Source organism: Triticum aestivum, chromosome 1B, assembly GCF_018294505.1.
Source record: "Triticum aestivum cultivar Chinese Spring chromosome 1B, IWGSC CS RefSeq v2.1, whole genome shotgun sequence".
Classification (NCBI taxonomy): domain Eukaryota; kingdom Viridiplantae; phylum Streptophyta; class Magnoliopsida; order Poales; family Poaceae; genus Triticum; species Triticum aestivum.
In genome coordinates this window covers 76,460,099-76,478,943 of record NC_057795.1, presented here as the reverse complement: position 1 = coordinate 76,478,943, position 18,845 = coordinate 76,460,099, and the positions used below count along the sequence as shown (strand labels likewise).

The following is an 18,845-nucleotide window of genomic DNA, read 5'->3' as shown; positions in this document are numbered from 1 at the left end:
AGGAGACACTTGAGAATCCGCGCCAATTCCAGATCAAGCTCAACCCAGAGAAGTGCGTTTTCGGAGTACCAGCCGGCCAGCTCCTCGGTTTCCTGGTCTCCGAACGCGGCATAGAGTGCAATCCTGTGAAGATCAAGGTCATCGAGAGGATGGAAGCACCCAGATGACTGTTAGATGTGCAGAAGTTCACCGGCTGTTTGGCATCCATCAGCCGATTCATCAGTCGGCTGGGCGAGAAGGCTCTCCCCCTGTATCAGCTCATGAAGAAGACCACCTTCTTTGAGTGGACTCCCAAGGCGGACGAGGCTTTTCTCCAACTAAAGAAGATGTTGACTACTCCCCCTGTGCTGGCGGCTCCGACTCCCAAAGAGCCCATGCTCCTATACATTGCCGCCACCAGCCGAGTAGTCAGCATAGTCATTGTAGTCGAGCGCAAGGAGGAAGGCAAGGCGCTACCTGTCCAGAGACCGGTATATTACTTGAGTGAGGTGTTGTCGACCTCCAAGCAGAACTACCCCCATTACCAGAAGATGTGCTACGGCGTGCATTTTGCCGCCAAGAAATTGAAGCCTTACTTCCACGAGCATCCAATCACCGTGGTCTGCACAGCTCCACTGGCCGAGATCATCGGAAGCCGAGATGCTTCTGGCCGAGTGGCCAAATGGCCATTGACCTGGCTCCCTACACCATCTACTACGAGCCCCGCACCAACATCAAGTTGCAAGAACTGGCCGACTTCCTCGTCGACTGGGCCGAGACCCAGTATTTGCCGCCAGCGCCCGACTCCACCCATTGGCGGATGCACTTTGACGGCTCCAAGATGCGCACCGGCTTGGGAGCCGGTGTCGTCCTCACTTCCCCCAAGGGCGACAAGCTCAGATATGCGCTGCAGATCCACTTCGCCGCCTCCAACAACGTGGCCGGGTACGAGGTGCTCATCCACGGGCTCTGTCTTGCCAAAGAACTCGGCATTCGCCGGATCCTGTGTTATGGCGACTCTGACTTAGTGGTCCAACAATCATCTGGTGATTGGGACGCCAAGGATACAAATATGGCGAGCTATCGTTTCCTCGTCCAGCAACTCAGCGGATACTTCGAGGGGTGTGAGTTCCTCCACATGCCAAGGAACGACAACGACCAAGCAGACGCCTTGGCACGGATCGGCTCCACCCGCCAGGCAATACCATCTGGTGTCGCCCTCCGACGCCTCCTCAAGCCTTCTATCAAGCCGTCACCCGAATCAGATTCAATCTATGTGCCGGCTCCGCTTGAGGATGACGGATCTGACTCCAAGAAGCATACAGTCGAAGCCGGCCCAGGGACATCAGAACCCGGCCCGGGGACTGCAGTAGCAAGATCGAAGACTCCAGAGCTCGGCCCAGGGACTGCTCCAGTCAGCCCCGGGACTTTGTCAAATCAGCAAGCGGCTGCGGACTCCAACCCGCCGCTTCCCAGCACGGCCGCCCTTATCCATGTCGCACTAGTGGCAGTTGAAGAAATAACAGCGCCTTCATGGGCCCAGCCCATCCTCAGATTCTTAGTAAACAGGGAGCTGCCAATTGATGAAATCTTGGCTCGGCAAGTGCAACGCCGAGCAGCAGCCTAAACCATAGTCAACAGAGAGTTGGTCAGGCGCAGCATTACCGGCGTCTTCCAATGCTGCGTCGAGCCAGAACAAGGCCAAACAATCCTCAGAGACATCCATGAAGGCGAGTGCGGTCACCACGCGGCCTCCAGGGCACTTGTCGCCAAATCCTTCCGGCACAGTTTCTTCTGGCCAACCGCTCTGGAAGTGGCCAAAGAGTTAGTCCAAAAGTGCAAGGGGTGCCAGATTTTCTGTTCCAAGACACATCAGCCGGCTTCCGCACTCAAGACTACCCCCATCGCCTGGCCCTTTGCAGTATGGGGCCTGGACATGGTGGGACCATTCAAGACGGCACGAGGTGGCTTGACTCACCTACTTGTCGCAGTGGACAAGTTCACCAAGTGGGTGGAGGTGAAACCCATCAAAAAGTTGAATGGTCCGACTGCAGTGACCTTCATCGCTGACATCACAACTCGGTACGGCATCCCACACAGCATCATCACCGACAATGGCACGAATTTTGCCAAAGGCGCCTTGGCCCGTTTCTGCGTGACGCAGGGCATCCGACTGGACTTAGCGTCCGTTGCCCATCCGCAGTCAAACGCCCAGGTGGAGCGAGTGAACGGCCTCATCTTGTCCGGCATCAAGCCTCGACTCGTCGTACCGTTGGAGCGATCTGCCGGATGTTGGCTTGAGGAGCTGCCAGCCGTCCTCTGGAGTCTGCGCACGACTCCAAACAAGTCAACCGGCTTCACACCCTTCTTCCTCGTCTATGGCGCCGAAGCCGTCATCCCAACGGACATAGAATTCGACTCCCCGCGAGTCACCATGTACACCGAGGAAGAAGCAGAAGAAGCACGTCAAGACGGCGTCGATCTGCTGGAAGAAGGCCGGCTGTTGGCACTCAGCTGGTCTAGCATCTACCAGAAGAGCCTGCGTCAATACTACAACAGGAAGGTCAGGCCAAGATCTTTCCAAGAAGGCGACCTTGTGCTCCGGCTGATCCAGCGAACAGCCGGCCAGCACAAGCTGTCAGCACCTTGGGAACGCCCCTTCATCATCAGCAAGGTGCTAGGGAACAACGCCTACTATCTAATCGACGCTCAGAACCCCGAGCGCGCAAGAGGGACGACTTCGGCAAAGAGACAGAGCGCCCGTGGAATGCAAATCTTCTTCGAAGATTTTACAGTTGATGCAGTATGTATCACACTACCCCTTTGTATTAAAGTACTAAGACTATTGGGCCCCCCGAGACGAGCTCGGGGACTGCCCTTTTTGTTATCTGTACGATAAGAATTATGCCTCCGAGTACATTACTTTCATTGCAAGCCGCTTGGCACCGGGCCAGACTAGTTGGCCCGGGGACTCGCCGCCTTGCGCTATGAGAAGCTTCCCGTAGTCAGACAAGTAGTGTGCGGTGCCCAATCCGCCTCCTGGCAAAGCCGCAGCTCGCAGAGCGACTGTGAGGCAGGCAGGAGTAAGCAAGAACGGGCGCCCACACGAAAAATGGCTAAGGACCTAAAGCATGAACATAGCATAAGACGGCCTCCAGCATTTCTGAAGCGAAAAACCGACTCATGAGTAGTCGGCTCGCCGTCTTTATTAGCCTCTATTAAGGACGACCGACTCTTGGGTAGTCAGCCTATCGCTTTCTATCCGACTTGCTAAAGAAGCTCTAAACGGCCAAGTACTTGCCTTCCCGAAGTAGCCAAGCACTTGACCCAGCGACAGTCCGCAGAGCGGCTGCCCGACTGGCAAGGCAGCGACCAAAGGAAGGCGGCAAAAGGAAAAGCCTAAAGAGCAGTAAGCAAGGAAAGACGGAAAGCAGATTAACATTTACATAGGCCCTTGGCCGAATCTTCGAATAGAAGTTCAAGATACACCCCGCGGGTGGAATTGTTCGAATCTAACAAAGTTTTCAAAAGATTACTAAGACAGAGAAACAGAGGCCAAAAAGGCAGCATAGGAGGCGACATCTGAGATTGGAGGATCGAAGGAGACAGCGGTGTCAGGCGCCGGGGCAGTCGGCTGGCGGTCTCAGTTTGATCGCCTCCGGCGGCAGTCGTTTTCTCTTGACGCGGCTCGTTGCTGGAGGCGCGGTCGAGCTGAGGCTGGCCGCCTGCTCCGTCTTCTGGCACCTCCGCCTCGCCTTCGGCCTCTGCCTCGTCCTCCTCCTCAGTGCTGGAGTCGATCACCTCCGCCGAGTCCTCGCCATACTCCGGGTTCATCCCGAACCACTCTGCCGGCACTTCCTCGTCGCCTTCAGCCCGCTCGGGCACGAAGACGCTGGTGTCCGTGTACTCGGCGATGGCCGCCGCACGCTCGATAAGGGCGCCCTCCACGGCCTCCAGCTCAGCCTGGGCTTCTGACCGGAATGCGGCCAGGCGGTCCAGGTCCAGCCCTGGATACCACGCCTTGACGTACTCCAAGGCCCGGCGCGCTCCGGCCCAGGCCGAGGAGCCCTTCCAGGCCTCAAGACGGCCGGCGGCGACTTCCAGCCAGTCAACGGTCCGACTGGCGGTGCACAGAGCCGGCATATCCGGCCACAAAGCGGCAACCGCCTGGGCGCCGGCACGCTGAAGCCGGCGCATCTGCCGGTGGGCCGGACGAAGACGGGCTTCAATGCTCAGGAGTTGTTCATCAATGGTTCGGGGGGCATTGGCGGCGATCTCCTCACCATTTGCCCTTCGCGCCTCACGAGCAGCCTCGATGGCCAGAGGGACCGCTTGCGAGTGACCAGGGAAGAAGTCTGCTCAAACAAAAAGAAGCAAGCCGAAAAATCAGAAGTCGGCTTGGCACATAGTCGGAAGCCCGAAGAAACGAAAGAAACGTACCATCCACAATATCCTCGATCTCGTGGAAGCCGGAGGTCAGCATCGCCTCCCTGTCAGTCCAGGAGGAGCGCTCGCTCTCGAACTCGGCCAGGAGAGCGGCTTCCTTCTTCTCGGCCTCGTCCTGCGCCTTCTTGAGCATCTCCTTCTGCTCGGCCAGCTGCGCCGCCAGCAGGTCGCCCTCCGTGGCGAGCCTGCCACACTCCTCCTCCTTGGCACGACGGGCGGTATTGGCCTCGCCCAGCTGCTCCTGAAGAGCGGCGTTGGCTCCTGAAAAACGAAAGAGGAAACAAATCAATCGTCAGCAAAGAAGATCGCCAGGATGATCTAGCCCGACTGCTCAGCAGTCGGCCCGGATCTCGGGGACTACAGCCTGCGGGTGCGCCAGCGCGCCCCCGCAAAGAAGAAGAACTCACTCCAACTTTCCGACAAGTCGGCAGCCCGCTTGCTCAACTCCTCAACATTGCGGTTGAAGGCAGTGGCGCGGACGTTGTGATACTCCTGCAATAAGTCATTGAAGATGAAGTTAGTGTTTGGAACTCGCCAGAGGGAGTTCTGAACCGCCTGCTCAGCAGCCGGCCCGGAACTCGGGGACTACACCTAGTGGGTGCGCTGGCGCGCCCCCACAGAGAAAAACAAGAATCAAGAAGGAAAAGAAACTTACTCGAACGGCCGTTCACGCGGCCAGGTGCGCTCTGGTGCAGGTTTGAAGGGCGTCGCCTTCGGCCTGCAACTTCGCCTGGACTTCCAGGAGCAATTGATTTAGTGGCCTAGTGCCGCCTCCGCGCACCCACCCGATGGGCGTGGCGCTTGTGGCCTCGGCGTCTAAGGCTGCCGAGCTGGCAGCGCCGGTCTCCCGAGGTCGCGGCGCCGAGGTCGCCCTCTCAAGACGGCGGCGCGCCGGTGAGGTGACTTGGAGAAGCAGCCATGCCTCGGCCTCGTCCATGGCTGGCGGCTCCGATGGACCCACCGGTTGTTTGCCGTGCGGTCTCCCAGACGGCGGTGGAGGCGGCGGTGGTGGCACGAGAGTGTCTGACATGGAGGTTTCGCCGCTCTCCTTCTCCACGACGGGATTCTCGATGCCGGCTTCCCCGGTCTACCCCGTGAACTCCGGAGGCGGCGGTGCAGATGATAGTGGGGGGACGAGCATCGCCGACCGGCGACGCGTGGCCTCCTCAGCCCGCCGTCTCGCTGCAAGGGCGGTCTCGGCATCATCCAGCTTCTTCTGGGCGGAGGCGGCCGCCCTGTCGGCCTCCGCCTTCTCCAGACGTTCGGCCTCCTCCTCCTCACGCGTCTCCCACGCATTCCGCTCCGTCGCCTCCCGGAGGTCGGCGGCGGGGTCGGGCCGCCGAGTATTGGCGGACGTCTCTGCCGACCCCATGACGGAGGGGACGGCAACTCTCTCAAGGGAAAGAGGGGCCCTGAAGAAGAGTGGAGGGAGTATATAACAAAGAGATTCGGACAAGATTCAACAAGGGAAAATAAAAAAGCATAAAGACTCACGCAGAGACTAGCGGCGGCTTTCTCACTTCCCTTCGGAAGCGGTTGGCCTTCGCGGCCGCCTCCTCTCGTCTGGTCGCGGCGGCCGCCCCCTTGAACTTCTTCAATTTGCCGCCGGGCACACTCGGCCCGGCGTGACGCCTCTTCGCACCACCTTGGCCGGCCAAGCCGGCGGAGGAGCCGGCACCCGACGGGCCGATCCTCAGCTGGTGGCGCGGAGCGACTTCGCCTTCGGCGTCGTCGTCAGGCCAGTCGGCGAAGGTGGCCGAGGGCCTGAAGTCGCCTTCTGCTCCCCCTTCCCCGCCTTCGGCGTCGGCTTCCATTGCCGCCGCCCCCAAGTCGGGGTCGTCAACATCGCTCTCCGCGCGGTCGGGAACATACTCGCGGGGCTGTCTCGTGGCACCGGCGGCAGGCTGCATAAGAGGATTCTAGTTCAGAAGAAGCCAACAAGAGTCAGAAGCCGGAGTCGGCTGCGAAAAAAGACAAAACGATAGGGGGACGCGACTTACTACTGGTGGAGGGTTGTTGCGTGAGTACGGCTCCTTGCCGAACTGCCAGTCCTCCTCTAACTCGCAGTGCGCGATATAATTCACCATATTTGCCACCTCCTTGCGGGGCATCTCCTTGGTGCTCATCTGACTTGGGTCTCGGAGGCCGCTCATCTGACAGATCAGGTGAGGCCGGCCTTGGAGCGGGAGAACTCGGTGCGCCACGAAGGCGGCCAGCAAGTCGGCCCCGACGAGTCCCTCCGACTGCGTCAAGACTCGGAGTCGCGCTACGGCGGCGGCTCCAGCGGGTGTCAGCGTCTTGACTCGATGGGACCAGCTGGGGAGCCTCCCAGTCAGGGAAGCGGCGTTGTAAGGCGGCAAGTTGACCCAATCGCCGTCGGAGGCGAGGTTCTTCACGTAGAAGTACGAGCGCTGCCACATCTTCACCGACTTGATCAGCGTGATGGGAGGAAAGGGGTTGTCGGCCGTCGAGCGCCGCATCGCGATGAAGGCGTCGCACTGAGCCGGCACGCCGGCGATGTGTGTGCCGAGCTTAGAAGAGAAGAATTCTCCCCACAGCTCAATGGTGGGGAGAACACCGAGGAAACCTCCGCACAGAGTGGTGAAGGCGGAGAGCAACACCACCGTGTTCGGAGTAAGGTGGTGCGGCTGAAGACTGTGGAACTCCAAGAACGAGCGGAAGAAGCCGCTCGCCGGTAGCCCTAGGCCGCGCATGAGGTGCGAGCGGAAGATGAACCGCTCACCCTCTTCCGGCGCCGGCCGGATTTCCCCCTCCGGGGCGGCGCGGGGGCGCACGAGGTCCGCGCTGGGGAGACGGCGTGTCTGGCGGAGGAACTCGATGTGTTCTTCTTCTACCTCCGAGCCGTCCCATACGCCGGAACGCACGGCGGGGGCCGCGGCGGAGGAAGAGCTCATCGCCGCGGTATGGTGTGCTCTTGCTCGAACGGCGGAGGCTGGAGGGAGAGAAAGCAAGATGAGGCGAGGGAGCGGGGAAGAAGGGCGTGCGAGCTGTGCCGCTCCGCTTCCCCCCGCCTACTTATAGCCCTGCGGGCTGAGAAGCCGAGGGGGCGGGCGTGGGATTAACTGCGCCCGATGCCCCACGCCGCCCCATGATTTACCCCACGAAGTTACTGCGCGCAGTAACGACGTGGGAAAACCAACCGTCCACGGCCGCAACGGATCTGTTCGTATGCCGAGGCGCGGTAGTGGCGGGCCCCGCCTGATGGCCCGTCCCATCGCGCGCGTGGGCAGGCAGACTGTTCTCCCCACGTGGCATCACGCGATAGGACTGCCCTGATGGCAGCGGGGAAGCGTATCAGGCACGCCGCCTGGTTTCCCGCCGTGACTTTCGAGCTGCGGCTACTCATTAAACCTCCGACTTTCGACAGTCGGCCCAAGGGAAGACGGCAGCCGAGTCCCAGAGTCTGCACTTTGAAGATTGAAACTGTTGAAACCCCACAATGCAGCGACCGCAGGGCTTCACCAGCTTCGGGGACTACTATCGGAGTAATGGGCCACGGGTAGGCTAACCCGAGCCCCAGGACATTTCAAGACATCGGGGCAGGCCGCGCCCCTCAGGCCGAGTCCCAGGAGCGACTCCAAAATATGCCGAGTCCCAGACGGCGACTCCCAGATAAGCCGACTCCAAGCTGGCGACCTCCAGAGAGACCGACTATGGAGAGTCGGCCCAAGACTCCTCCCTCATCTCGAAGTACGACGCGGGGTACGGTCACGGCATGGCCGTTCCCCCCTGCTTACGAAGGGCCGGCATGGCTACAGTGAGCCGTATCGCTGGAAGATCTCCGGCGAGATACGGCACTGTTGCCACGCCTGCCCTGACCTCAGCCACAGTGCGCAGTACACTGTGCCCACGACGCCGGCCTGTACGACCCAAAGGCGGCGGGCCGCCTGTCAGTGGGTAGGCCGAAGGCGGCCAGGGCAACCCGAAGACGGACCTGTGGGAGTCGGCCTCCCTAGAGTCGGCCGACTCCTCCCAAAGCCCACGAGCCATTAACCAGATAAGATGGGGAATGGCGATAGTGATCGCCCGATAGACGGCGACACTGTTGCCATGACCCGATGACCGAGCCTGCGTCATCAGGAGTGCCGCTACAGTATCAAGCCTGTCCGCGGGACCCGCCAGTCGATGGGCCCCAGAAGCCGGCGGGAAGGACGGCGGCCTGAAAGACAGACGGCTGGGACCCGTGCCCAGCCGGATTACTATTTTACCCCCGGGGGGTAGGCCTATATAAACCCCCTGGGGCACCCATGCAAAGGGTTCGGACCTAAAGAGAGATAGACCAGATAACACGGGGAGAGGAGAGCTAGCCCTGCCCTCTCCTGCCTCCTGAAACAACTCCAGGAGCACCATTGTAGCCACGTTGCTTTAGTGATCATGCGGGGACCCCGCAGAGCAGCAGTAGGGGTGTTGTCTCCTAGGAGAGCCCTAAAGCTGGGTAAGTTCCGCCGGCGTGCATGTCTTCGCCTCATCCCGCTTCCAGGCACCGGCAACGTTCTACTCGCTCCCACCATGATAAGCCATCCTTTGGCATATGTCGTACCTAACCCCCGACAATTTTTGCATTGTGTCTACTGTAATGTTACTTTTCCATGGCTTAATCCACTAATATAAATTGATAGCTTCATCAAAACAAGCAAACTATGCATCAAAAACAGAATCTGTGAAAAACAGAACAGTCTGTAGCAATCTGAACATTCACCATACTTCTGGTACCCCAAAAATTCTACCAAAATTAGGAAAACTAAACAATTTGTACATCAAGACAGTGCAAAAGGAATCAGAACCATTTGACCTTCTAGTTAAAAGTGTAAAATCGCGCACTACAGCCAAAGTTTCTGTCTTGCACCGTACAAACCAACAAGCATTGTAAACATCCTAAAGGCAAACCTTGGCACATTATTTTTATAATACAATGAAATTGTACATGGGGATAATTATTTTTGTTGAAAAGTTTCTGTAATCAAGATTCACAAAGTTTCCGTGAGCATGAACAAAGTTCAAGGAGCTCTCCCACTTCAACAATGCTTGTCTCTCTCACTTTCACTTTCCTTTTGAAAAGTTTTGGGTTCCCCTCTTTATATTTTTTGTTTTTAAACTATATAAAATCACTAAACATAAATAAATGACTCTCTAAAACTTCCGGGTTGTCTCCCTGGCAGCGCTTTCTTTAAAGCCATTAAGCTAGGCACATAGTGCTCAAGTAATGGATCCACCCGGATCCCAAGGTATATCAAAGCCAATTTTAATTAACAATGATTTGTAATTTAGTAGTGATCACAAAGTAACATATATCATGCAACAACGAAGTCTAACTCTCTTTCTATGCATCGGCATGTCATAAAATAACAATTTGTGCACACATAGTAAAGGCCAATGCATAGTTAAACAGTTTCTTGCAATTCTATCATATTGGAAACATAGAGAGGTGGAGATATAGTTCCTCTCTCATAATAATTGCAAGTAGGAGCAGCAAGCACATGCATATCACATTCATCAAAATTATCATGTGGAATGATAAAAGGCATCCCATCAATATAATCCTTACTAAGCACAAACTTCTCCGATATAGTGTAGTTTGGAGAATTCAAAAAGATAATAGGACTATCATGTGTGGGTGTAATAGCAACAATTTCATGTTTAACATAAGGAAATATAGCAAGTTCATCTCCATAAGCATCATTCATATTCGCATCTTGGCCACAAGCATAGCAAGCATCATCAAAAAGGGATATTTCAAGAGAATCAACGAGATCATAGCAATTATCATAGCAATCACCCTTCGGTAAGCACGAAGGGGAATTAAACAATGTATGAGTTGAAGAGTTACTCTCATTAGAAGGTGGGCACAGGTAGCTAATCCGCTCTTCCATCTTTTGTTCTTCGCTCTCCTCATCATCTTTTTCATTCAATGAGCTCACAGTTTCATCAATTTCTTCTTCCATAGACTCCTGCAAAATATTAGTCTCTTCTTGGACAGCAGAGACTTTCTCAATAAATGCATCAATATTTTAATTGTATTCATAATTCTTATAACAATATTTAAGTATAGCAAAATTTTCAGGTCTATAAACTGAATCATCAAAATCATCAAACTCTTTAAACATAGATTCAATCTCATAAGCACCCATAAAAGCAACAAATTCTTCTATTTGTTCCACATCATAGTAATCATATACACCATTAGCATAAGAAGCTAAGGTTTTATTATCATTGAATTTGCATGAAAAGGGAAGGTGTGGAGCCTTCATCCTAGAGCAACAAGTATAACCATGTATCAAGCATAGTTGACGAGCATACCAATGTAATATATGAATTTGATCCCATAATGGGTTCCCTTTTTGTGTCAAGCGATAATCCCTAAAGTATTCACGTTGATCCAATGTTCCCATAACGAAGTTGAATGGGGTTTTCTCAGGATTATCAAAGTAGTACATAATTTCTGTCACATAACGAGCATCGAGGGTTTTAGGAGGTTCCCCATCTCCATGAGTAGCAAGTACACCTAATTTTTTTGGTATTTCGTGTTCCATATCCATAACTAGAGATAGAGAACAACTAAGAACAATAAATAAAAATTACTTAGTGATAAAGCAAACAAGCACACACGAGAATATTCACCCCACGCTATGACTCCCCGGCAACGGCGTGAGAAAAAGGTCTTGATAACCCACAAGTGTAGCCTCTTTCGATAAGTAAGAGTGTCGAACCCGACGAGGAGCTAAAGGTAGAATAAATATTCTCTCAAGCCCTATCTGCCACTGATATAACTCTATGCACGCTTTAGTGTTCGCTTTACCTAGAACAAGTATGAAATTAGAAGTACTTTGTAGGTGTTGTAGGATAGGTTTGCAAGATAATAAAGAGCACGTAAATATAAACTAGGGGCTATTTAGATAAAGAAGCAATAAAGTAAATATAGCGAGTGTGGAAAAGTGGTGGTAGAAGTTGTGAAATTGTCCCTAAGCAATTGACTACTTTACTAGACCGATAGCAAGTTTTATGTGGGAGAGGCATAAGCTAACATACTTTCTCTTCTTGGATCATATGCACTTATGATTGGAACTCTAGCAAGCATCCGCAACTACTAAAGATCATTAAGGTAAAAAACCAACCATAGCATTAAAGTATCAAGTCCCCTTTATCCCATACGCAACAACCCCCTTACTCGGGTTTATGCTTCTGTCACTCAAGCAACCCACTATAAGCGAATCATGAACGTATTGCAACACCCTACAGCGGGAATTCCTCACGCTTGCGGGACACGGAGGGCACAATAAGACAGCAACATAACCACAAGCAAATTAAACCAATCATAGCAATTCATCAATCACCGATAGGACAACAAAAATCTACTCAGACATTATAAGATGGCAACACATCATTGGATAATAATATGAAGCATAAAGCACCATGTTCAAGTAGAGGGTACAACGGGTTGCGAGAGAGTGGACCGCTGAATATAGAAGGGGGGAAGGTGATGGAGATGTTGGTGAAGATGATGGAGGTGTTGGTGAAGATCGCGGTGATGATGATGGCCCCCAGCAGCATTCCAGCGCCCCCGGAAGCAAGGGGAAGAGAGCCCCCCTTCTTCTTCTTCTTCCTTGACCTTCTCCCAAGATGGGAGAAGGGTTTCCCCTCTGGTCCTTGGCTCCCATGGCTTGGGAGGGGCGCGAGCCCCTCCGAGATTGGATCTATCTCTCTATCTTTCTCTGTTTTTGCGTTCTGGGATTCTGCCCTGGCACCGTTTCTTTTATATCCGGAGATCCGTAACTCCGATTGGATTGAAACCTTCGCCTAGATTGTTTTCCAAAAATTAGCTTTCTTGCGGCCAAAGAAGGGCATCAACTGCCTTACGAGGGGCCCAGGAGGGTGGGGGCACGCCCACCTGGAGTGGGCGTGGGCCCCTATCTCGTGGCCACCTCGTGCACCGTCTCGCGTTGATTTTACTTCCCCAAAATCACAAATATTCCAAAATAATTCTCTGTCCGTTTTTATCCCATTTGGACTCCGTTTGATATGGGGTTTCTGCGAAACATAAAACATGCAATAGACAGGAACTGGCACTGGGCACTGGATCAATATGTTAGTCCCAAAAAATAATATAAAAAGTTGCCAAAAGTATATGAAAGTTGAATAATATTGGCATGGAACAATCAAAAATTATAGATACGACAGAGACATATCAGCTGGTCTTCAGGCGTCGGTCGTCCGTTGAGGGTCGGTCGTCCGCTCGCTGTGAGAGGCCGGTCATCCGATGTCATCTGGACATCCGCTCGCTGGAGCTTCTTTGGTAGTTCCTCTTCTTGTTCCTCGCGCTTGGTGTCCTTGCCATCTTGCCCAATGCTCCTAGCTGATTCATGGCCTTCCTCCTTGTTCCTGGACATGCATAACACACATGTTTGAGGTAGTAGCCATGTCTCACATGTGGAAAGTGATGGTTCGGAGAGGAGCGAGTTTAACTTGTGTCCCATGGCGTATAGTCGAGGTCTCATCTTATGTATCCTTGGGTCATGGGGAGTGGTCGAAGTGGACATGGGGATGATCGTAGGATGCTCCGCATCACTTGTACTAATTCATACTCATCCTCCTCGCGAGGTAATCCATCACAAAGCAGGAGTAGGGTCTTACACCGCAAGGTGGCCCGAACCTGGGTAAAGCATCGTGTCCTTCCTTCCTTCCCTCTCGCTCGAGCATGTCGGAGCATTGCCGTGAGGCAGTGAGCAGCGAGGCTTGACGAAGTGGTGTTCTTCGTGCACACCCCAGAGTTCGAACCTCACTTTGGGGCCCCGGAGCCCCGATTCCGACAATTACCAAAAATGGCGAGATTGAAAGTGCAAATAATCCCGAGTGGTTTTAGTTATTCATAACAACATATAGCTCATTGAAATAATATCCATTCAAGATAAATATTTCAGGAGGTTCAATGATTGGCATGGCATGGACTAGAGATGTGGACCCCTCAAAAAATGCTAACGATAAATATTGAAAAAAGCTCAAGACTCTTCATTTCTATTTTAGTGATCCAAGATCACATTGAGTTCATAGGAAAGCCAATACTACTGAAAGGGATGAGGTGTTGCTTAATGGTCTACTTACTCAAGTGCTTAGTGATATTGCTCCAAAACCCTCATCCACTTTCTCCATTCAAATATGTCCAAAACCCAAATACCAACTCGGCCCCACCGATTCTTTCTACCCGGACCCACCGAGTTCATTTGACATAGGCATTGCTAGAAACGCTATCAATTCGGTCACACCGATACGAATCTCGGTCTCACCGAGATGGCCTTGCAAATTCCTTGTGACTTGTTGTAATTATTTCGGTCTCACCGAAATGTTGCAATCGGTCTCACCGAGTTTTCCTGACAGATTCTTAGTTGCTTATTGCTTCATTTCGGTCCCACCGAGTTGATGCAATCGGTGCCACCGAGATGAAGTTTTCCCTAAGCCCTAGCACATTGTTCCCACCGAGTTGTTCCAGTCGGTCCCATCGATATTCCTAATGTTCATATTTTTTGAACTGATCGGTGCCACCGAGTTTACATATCGGCACCATCCAGATGAGTTAAAAGTGTGTAACGGTTGGATTTTGTGTGGAGGCTATATATACCTCTCCACCTCGTCTTCATTCATGGAGAGAGCCATCAAAACGTGCCTACACTTCCATCATTCATTTTCTGAAAGAGAATCACCTGCTCATGTGTTGAGATAAAGAGATTCCATTCCAACCATTTTGAACCTTGATTTCTAGTCTTCCCAAGTTATTTTTCACTCAAATAATTCTTTCACCATAGTCAAATCTGTGTGAGAGAGTTGAGTGTTGGAGAGACTATCATTTAAAGCACAAGAGCAAGGAGTTCATCATCAACACACCGCCTATTATCTTTTGGAGAGTGATGTCTCCTAAATTGGTTAGGTGTAACTTGGGAGCCTCCGACATGTTGTGGAGTTGAACCAAGAAGTTTATAAGGGCAAGATCATTTACTTCGTGAAGATCTACCCGAGTGAGGCAAGTCCCTCATGGGCGATGACCATGGTGGGATAAACAAGATTACTTCTTCGTGGACCCTTCGTGAGGGAGCCCTCCGTGGACTCGTGCAGCTGTTATCCTTCGTGGGTTGAAGTCTCCATCAACGTGGTATCAGAACCACGCCAAAAATCTTCGTGTCTCCATTGTGTTTGACTTCTCTAGACCCTTCCCTTTAACTTCATGTGTAATGTTTTACTTTCCGCTGCTATACTCTTAAAATTACATGTGTAGGTTGATTGCTTGACTTGTACTAATTGCTAAAATCTGTCTACAACTAAAATTGGGAAAATGATAGACCTGGGCGCGATCGCGATGGATCGGACGGCTGTCGCAGGGTGTGCTCGTGAACGTGAAAAAGTGCAGCTGCACTTGCTAGAATTTGGGTTTAGACCCCCTTCGATTACGTCTTTTACTTTTAGACAATCCCCTCCTGATTACGTAATCCCGGAAGGGCGCCTTCAACTATTCTACACCAGCTGGGCTCTCTCAGCGCTGGAGAGCGCACGCCGCGCCGCTCGCCTTCTCCCTCCGGCTAAACCCTAGCCCGACGCCACGCAGCAACTTTCTAGAACCTTCTCCACGATGGCGCTCCTCCGAGCCCTCCGGCGAGCCCTCCCGCCGCTCTACTCTCCGGCGGCGCCTCTTTCCCGGCGCGCCCCAGGTCCTCCTCCGCTCCCTTCCCGTCCACTCCGGCTCCTGGATCCGATCGGGTTCCGGCCCTTCTCCGCCGCGGCTGCCACCGCCACCGCCGTCGCGCGGGCGCCGGAAATGGGGGCCAGCCTCTTCAGAGGGCTCACGGAGACCAGGTTCCCCAAGCGGCGGCCGGGATTCGTGTCCCGGCGCAAGAGGGCCAGCCTGCGACCCAAAGGTACGGTGATCTCTGCCATTCGGCGTTTATTAGCAGTCTAAAGATGGCAACGATCTGCACAATTCGTTTTGGATTATCGCCATTTTAGTTGTGCGTCGCTGCTGTGCCGATTTATGCGATTCATTCGAGCTGCGCGCCGCTCTTGCAGTTTCAGTCTGGTTAACACTGCTGATGCTGCTGTTATTGGTTGGCAGGTCCGCACTACTGGGTGAAGTGCACGCCGGGGGAGCCTATCCCTTCGAGCCAGCCGAATAAGGGCAGTGTCCAGGGGAGGAAGGAGAAGAAGCGTATCAAGCAGCGCAAGGACTTTATCATGGTGTGCATTTTGTTCAGTTCCCTGCAATGCTTGTTTTAATTGTGTGTTGGCCTGTTGGGTGTATGCAAGGTTATTAAAATCTATCTGTGTCTTGGGAGTGGAAAAAGTATCAGGCCGATGAAATTCTGAGAACATAGGTACTTTTAACAGGTGGATGAAATCGTGAGAACGTAGGTAATTTTTTCATGCTATCGAGTAGTCCTAAATACCATGTTTGTAACGGAACTAGCTAATCATAGTTTAGGCGAGTCTGCCTTTTAAAAGTACCGTGATAATACCAACACCTACATTTCTAGTAAGTCACCATTCTATATGTTTCCTTGGTTTTGCTTTAACTTATTGCGTTCTTGTCATTGACTTGAAGCTGTTAGTTTCAACTGTTTCAGTACTCAATACTCTCACGCACCTTACCTTCTTACTTTATAAAAACAAACCTGTCTTTTCATAATGTAGTTCTATGTGAAACTTTTGTTACGATGTTCACTTATGCTCTGTCCATATGTCCAATTGATGACCCAGACCTGAATTCTCTATTTATGATTTTACTTACATTCATTTATCTTGCTTTGGCAGGCTGAAAAGAGGAAGCGCAAAGCACAATATTCTGTTGCTGTGAAGAGAAAGGAGGCAGAACGGACAGAGAGAAAGATGGCTGCCGTGGCAAGAGACCGGGCATGGGTGGAAAGGTTGGCAGAGTTGAAACAGATAGAGGCAGAGAAGAAAGCCACGATGGCTTAAGGAGCTCCTCTGGAAAATGGCAAGGCGTCTAACTTGTTTCTGCTGCTCCGTTTCGTCGCTATTTTTTCTTTCCTTTTCAGATAGCCTGAATATGTTCTGTGCAACAATTGTCAACAATGTCTCAACCCTTCTGTGTGGAACTCTGGCTGTACCCCTTTCCTTCAACAGCAATCCCAAAATTGCTGATTTTGTTTTAATACGGTGTTCCCAAATTTGTCTTCATTGTAATGAAACATCTGCTCTATGATGCATGTAGAATAAACCAAATGATCGTAGTTGTGTGCTGGTAATCAGAAATGACAAATGTGTGCAACCTTCTGTCACATTTGTGGCACCGAAGTTCGTTTGGAATCGGTATTGGAACTACTAATGTTTGTTGTTGATCTACTGCTCATCTTCCTTACCTCCCTTTGCATTCAACCCCCTCAGTTCTGATGTCCTGGAAGAGCAGTTTATGTTGTGTTGCAGAATATTGCATAAATGTCACAGTTCTAGAGAAGCATCTATGAATTAGATGCAGATTGTTCTTCCATAGCTTCCAGCCTTCCTATGCTTCCATGTTTTTTTGTCAGTCTCCATCCCTGCTATTCCAGGTGGCCTGTTTCCCTGTCCTGGGCACTCTGACCCCATTCCTGCAGATTTAGTTGCCTGGCAATTGCGCTTTCAAACATGCAACTTGCAGTGGATGAGCGATCCCTGTTGTTGCAGGGTACCTCCCCTACTGGAAGAATGCTCCTTGCAGGAACAACTGCTGCTGTTATAATCCCCATATAATGAGAGTCCATGAATCTTCAACAGGGGGGGCACTCAGATGACCTGTTCTAGTGGAATTTGATGATACTCAACTAAAATCACCGAATGGCTTCATTGCGGGTTGAGATTAAGAGTTTGGTTAGTGCTGAGTCTCCCCTGGGCTCTTCTCGGAATCATTCCCCACTTGGAGGCTACCTGGGTTGCAAGGAGGTGAGTTCAAGATCAGACTGTCTCTTTGCTTGTGTTGTGTTCCAGAATTTGCATTGAATCAGCATCTTGTTAGACAGTCATAGCTGACACGGGACACTAGATACTTTGCTTCCTAGAGACAGATTGTCCCAAAACTTAGTACACCTGCAATCCAGTAATCACTTGGCACCTTTTGAGATTCCGTCTAGTATTATTCTTATCGGCGAAGTTGCTGCACCGTCTATCCGGCATCAAGTTTTATGTGAAAAGGGTCGATGAGAATATATTCTATTCTAACCAATGCTAATCACACATGGTCACTGCACATTGCTTGTGATACAGTTATTTCGTTCTTATCAGGAGTTTGTCTTATCGTTACATTATTCTGCCTTGAATTAGAAGCGCCTTCTGAAATATTGCTGAGCTGTAAAGCCTTTCCTTACCAGACAACCACATAAAAAAAAATACCATGGTCCATGGGTGCTGAAGTTGGAGAGCCTGTCTTAGGTTTAGCCTCAGTTTAGGGATAATCATATCAGAAGGTAGACAGGCCAAAACATGACAACTATAGAAGTCAGACCAACAGTACATGTGCTGATGTAGTCATATAGCTGACTCTGTGGGTTTTACTCGATAGACATGACATCACTTTTCTTTCGAACTCACCAACTAGATATGTACTAAAAGAAATGTAAAGCACTTTGGCTACCATAGTGGAGAAAGGTTAATGGGGATATATGCTCTTGTAACCAATACAAACTGTAGATGATCACTGCACTTTTTTGTGATAAAATTATTTGATTTTTTCTCATTTGTTTGGCATCCCATTAATATATATTTTCCTTGAGTTAGAACTTAGTTCTTTCTGAATGGTTGCTGAGCTGTATCCACTATCTAAAGTGCTTTCAACTCACTTCAAAATACGACGGTCCATGCCATGAGTGCTAAAGATGGAGAGCCTGTCTTAGATTTAGCTGTAGTCTATGGGTCTACTGATATCATATCAGAAGGTAGGCATGACCAAAACATGGCAAATAGAAGTCACACCAACAGTACATGTGCTGATATGGTCATATATATATAGACTGGATTTCCCACCATAGACAAGAAATCTCTTCTCTTCTGAATTCTCTAACTAAATATGCTTCAAAATGCAAAGCATTCTACCAATACTGGATAAACTACACATGCCTTCCACTTCACCATCTTGTACTTTCCTCATACTGAATATCTACAGAAGATTAATTATTGGTCACTACCAGAGTGCTATGAAGAACTGACCCAACCCCTCGGCCATTGACCATCAAGAAAATATTATACATGAGGTGAGTTCCGATGGCTAGCCTAGTACATCTGTTCCCTCCTATCGCGGAACCATCGCCACCTGTAGCAAAAACCATAAAGCAGTGTTAGAGAAATCAGAGCAAATAGATGGCCACAAACAGAAACTGTGTTATATTGCCAGTATCATCATTACTTTTTTATGTGTGCAAAGAATTTCGTTA

General features: G+C 51.2%; 2 protein-coding genes across 3 annotated transcripts in view; one reads left to right on the top strand and one right to left on the bottom strand.

The window, feature by feature from the left end:
• Nucleotides 1–14,937: 14,937 nt before the first annotated feature.
• Nucleotides 14,938–16,721, top strand: LOC123108334 (uncharacterized). The gene is made up of 3 exons (XM_044530152.1): nt 14,938–15,344; nt 15,539–15,660; nt 16,234–16,721. Exons 1-3 carry the CDS (start codon nt 15,059–15,061, stop codon nt 16,396–16,398), a joined length of 573 nt encoding a protein of 190 aa, XP_044386087.1. The 5' UTR covers nt 14,938–15,058; the 3' UTR covers nt 16,399–16,721.
• Nucleotides 16,722–18,375: 1,654 nt separating this feature from the next.
• The window catches only part of LOC123108317 (tetraspanin-6), a 2,708-nt gene continuing 2,238 nt past the window's right edge, over nt 18,376–18,845 (bottom strand). For both annotated transcript variants that reach the window (XM_044530145.1, XM_044530138.1), the window contains exon 3: nt 18,376–18,724. In XM_044530145.1, coding sequence (XP_044386080.1) covers nt 18,704–18,724 — 21 coding nt within the window. In that variant the 3' untranslated portion in view covers nt 18,376–18,703. The remainder of the gene's footprint in view (nt 18,725–18,845) is intronic.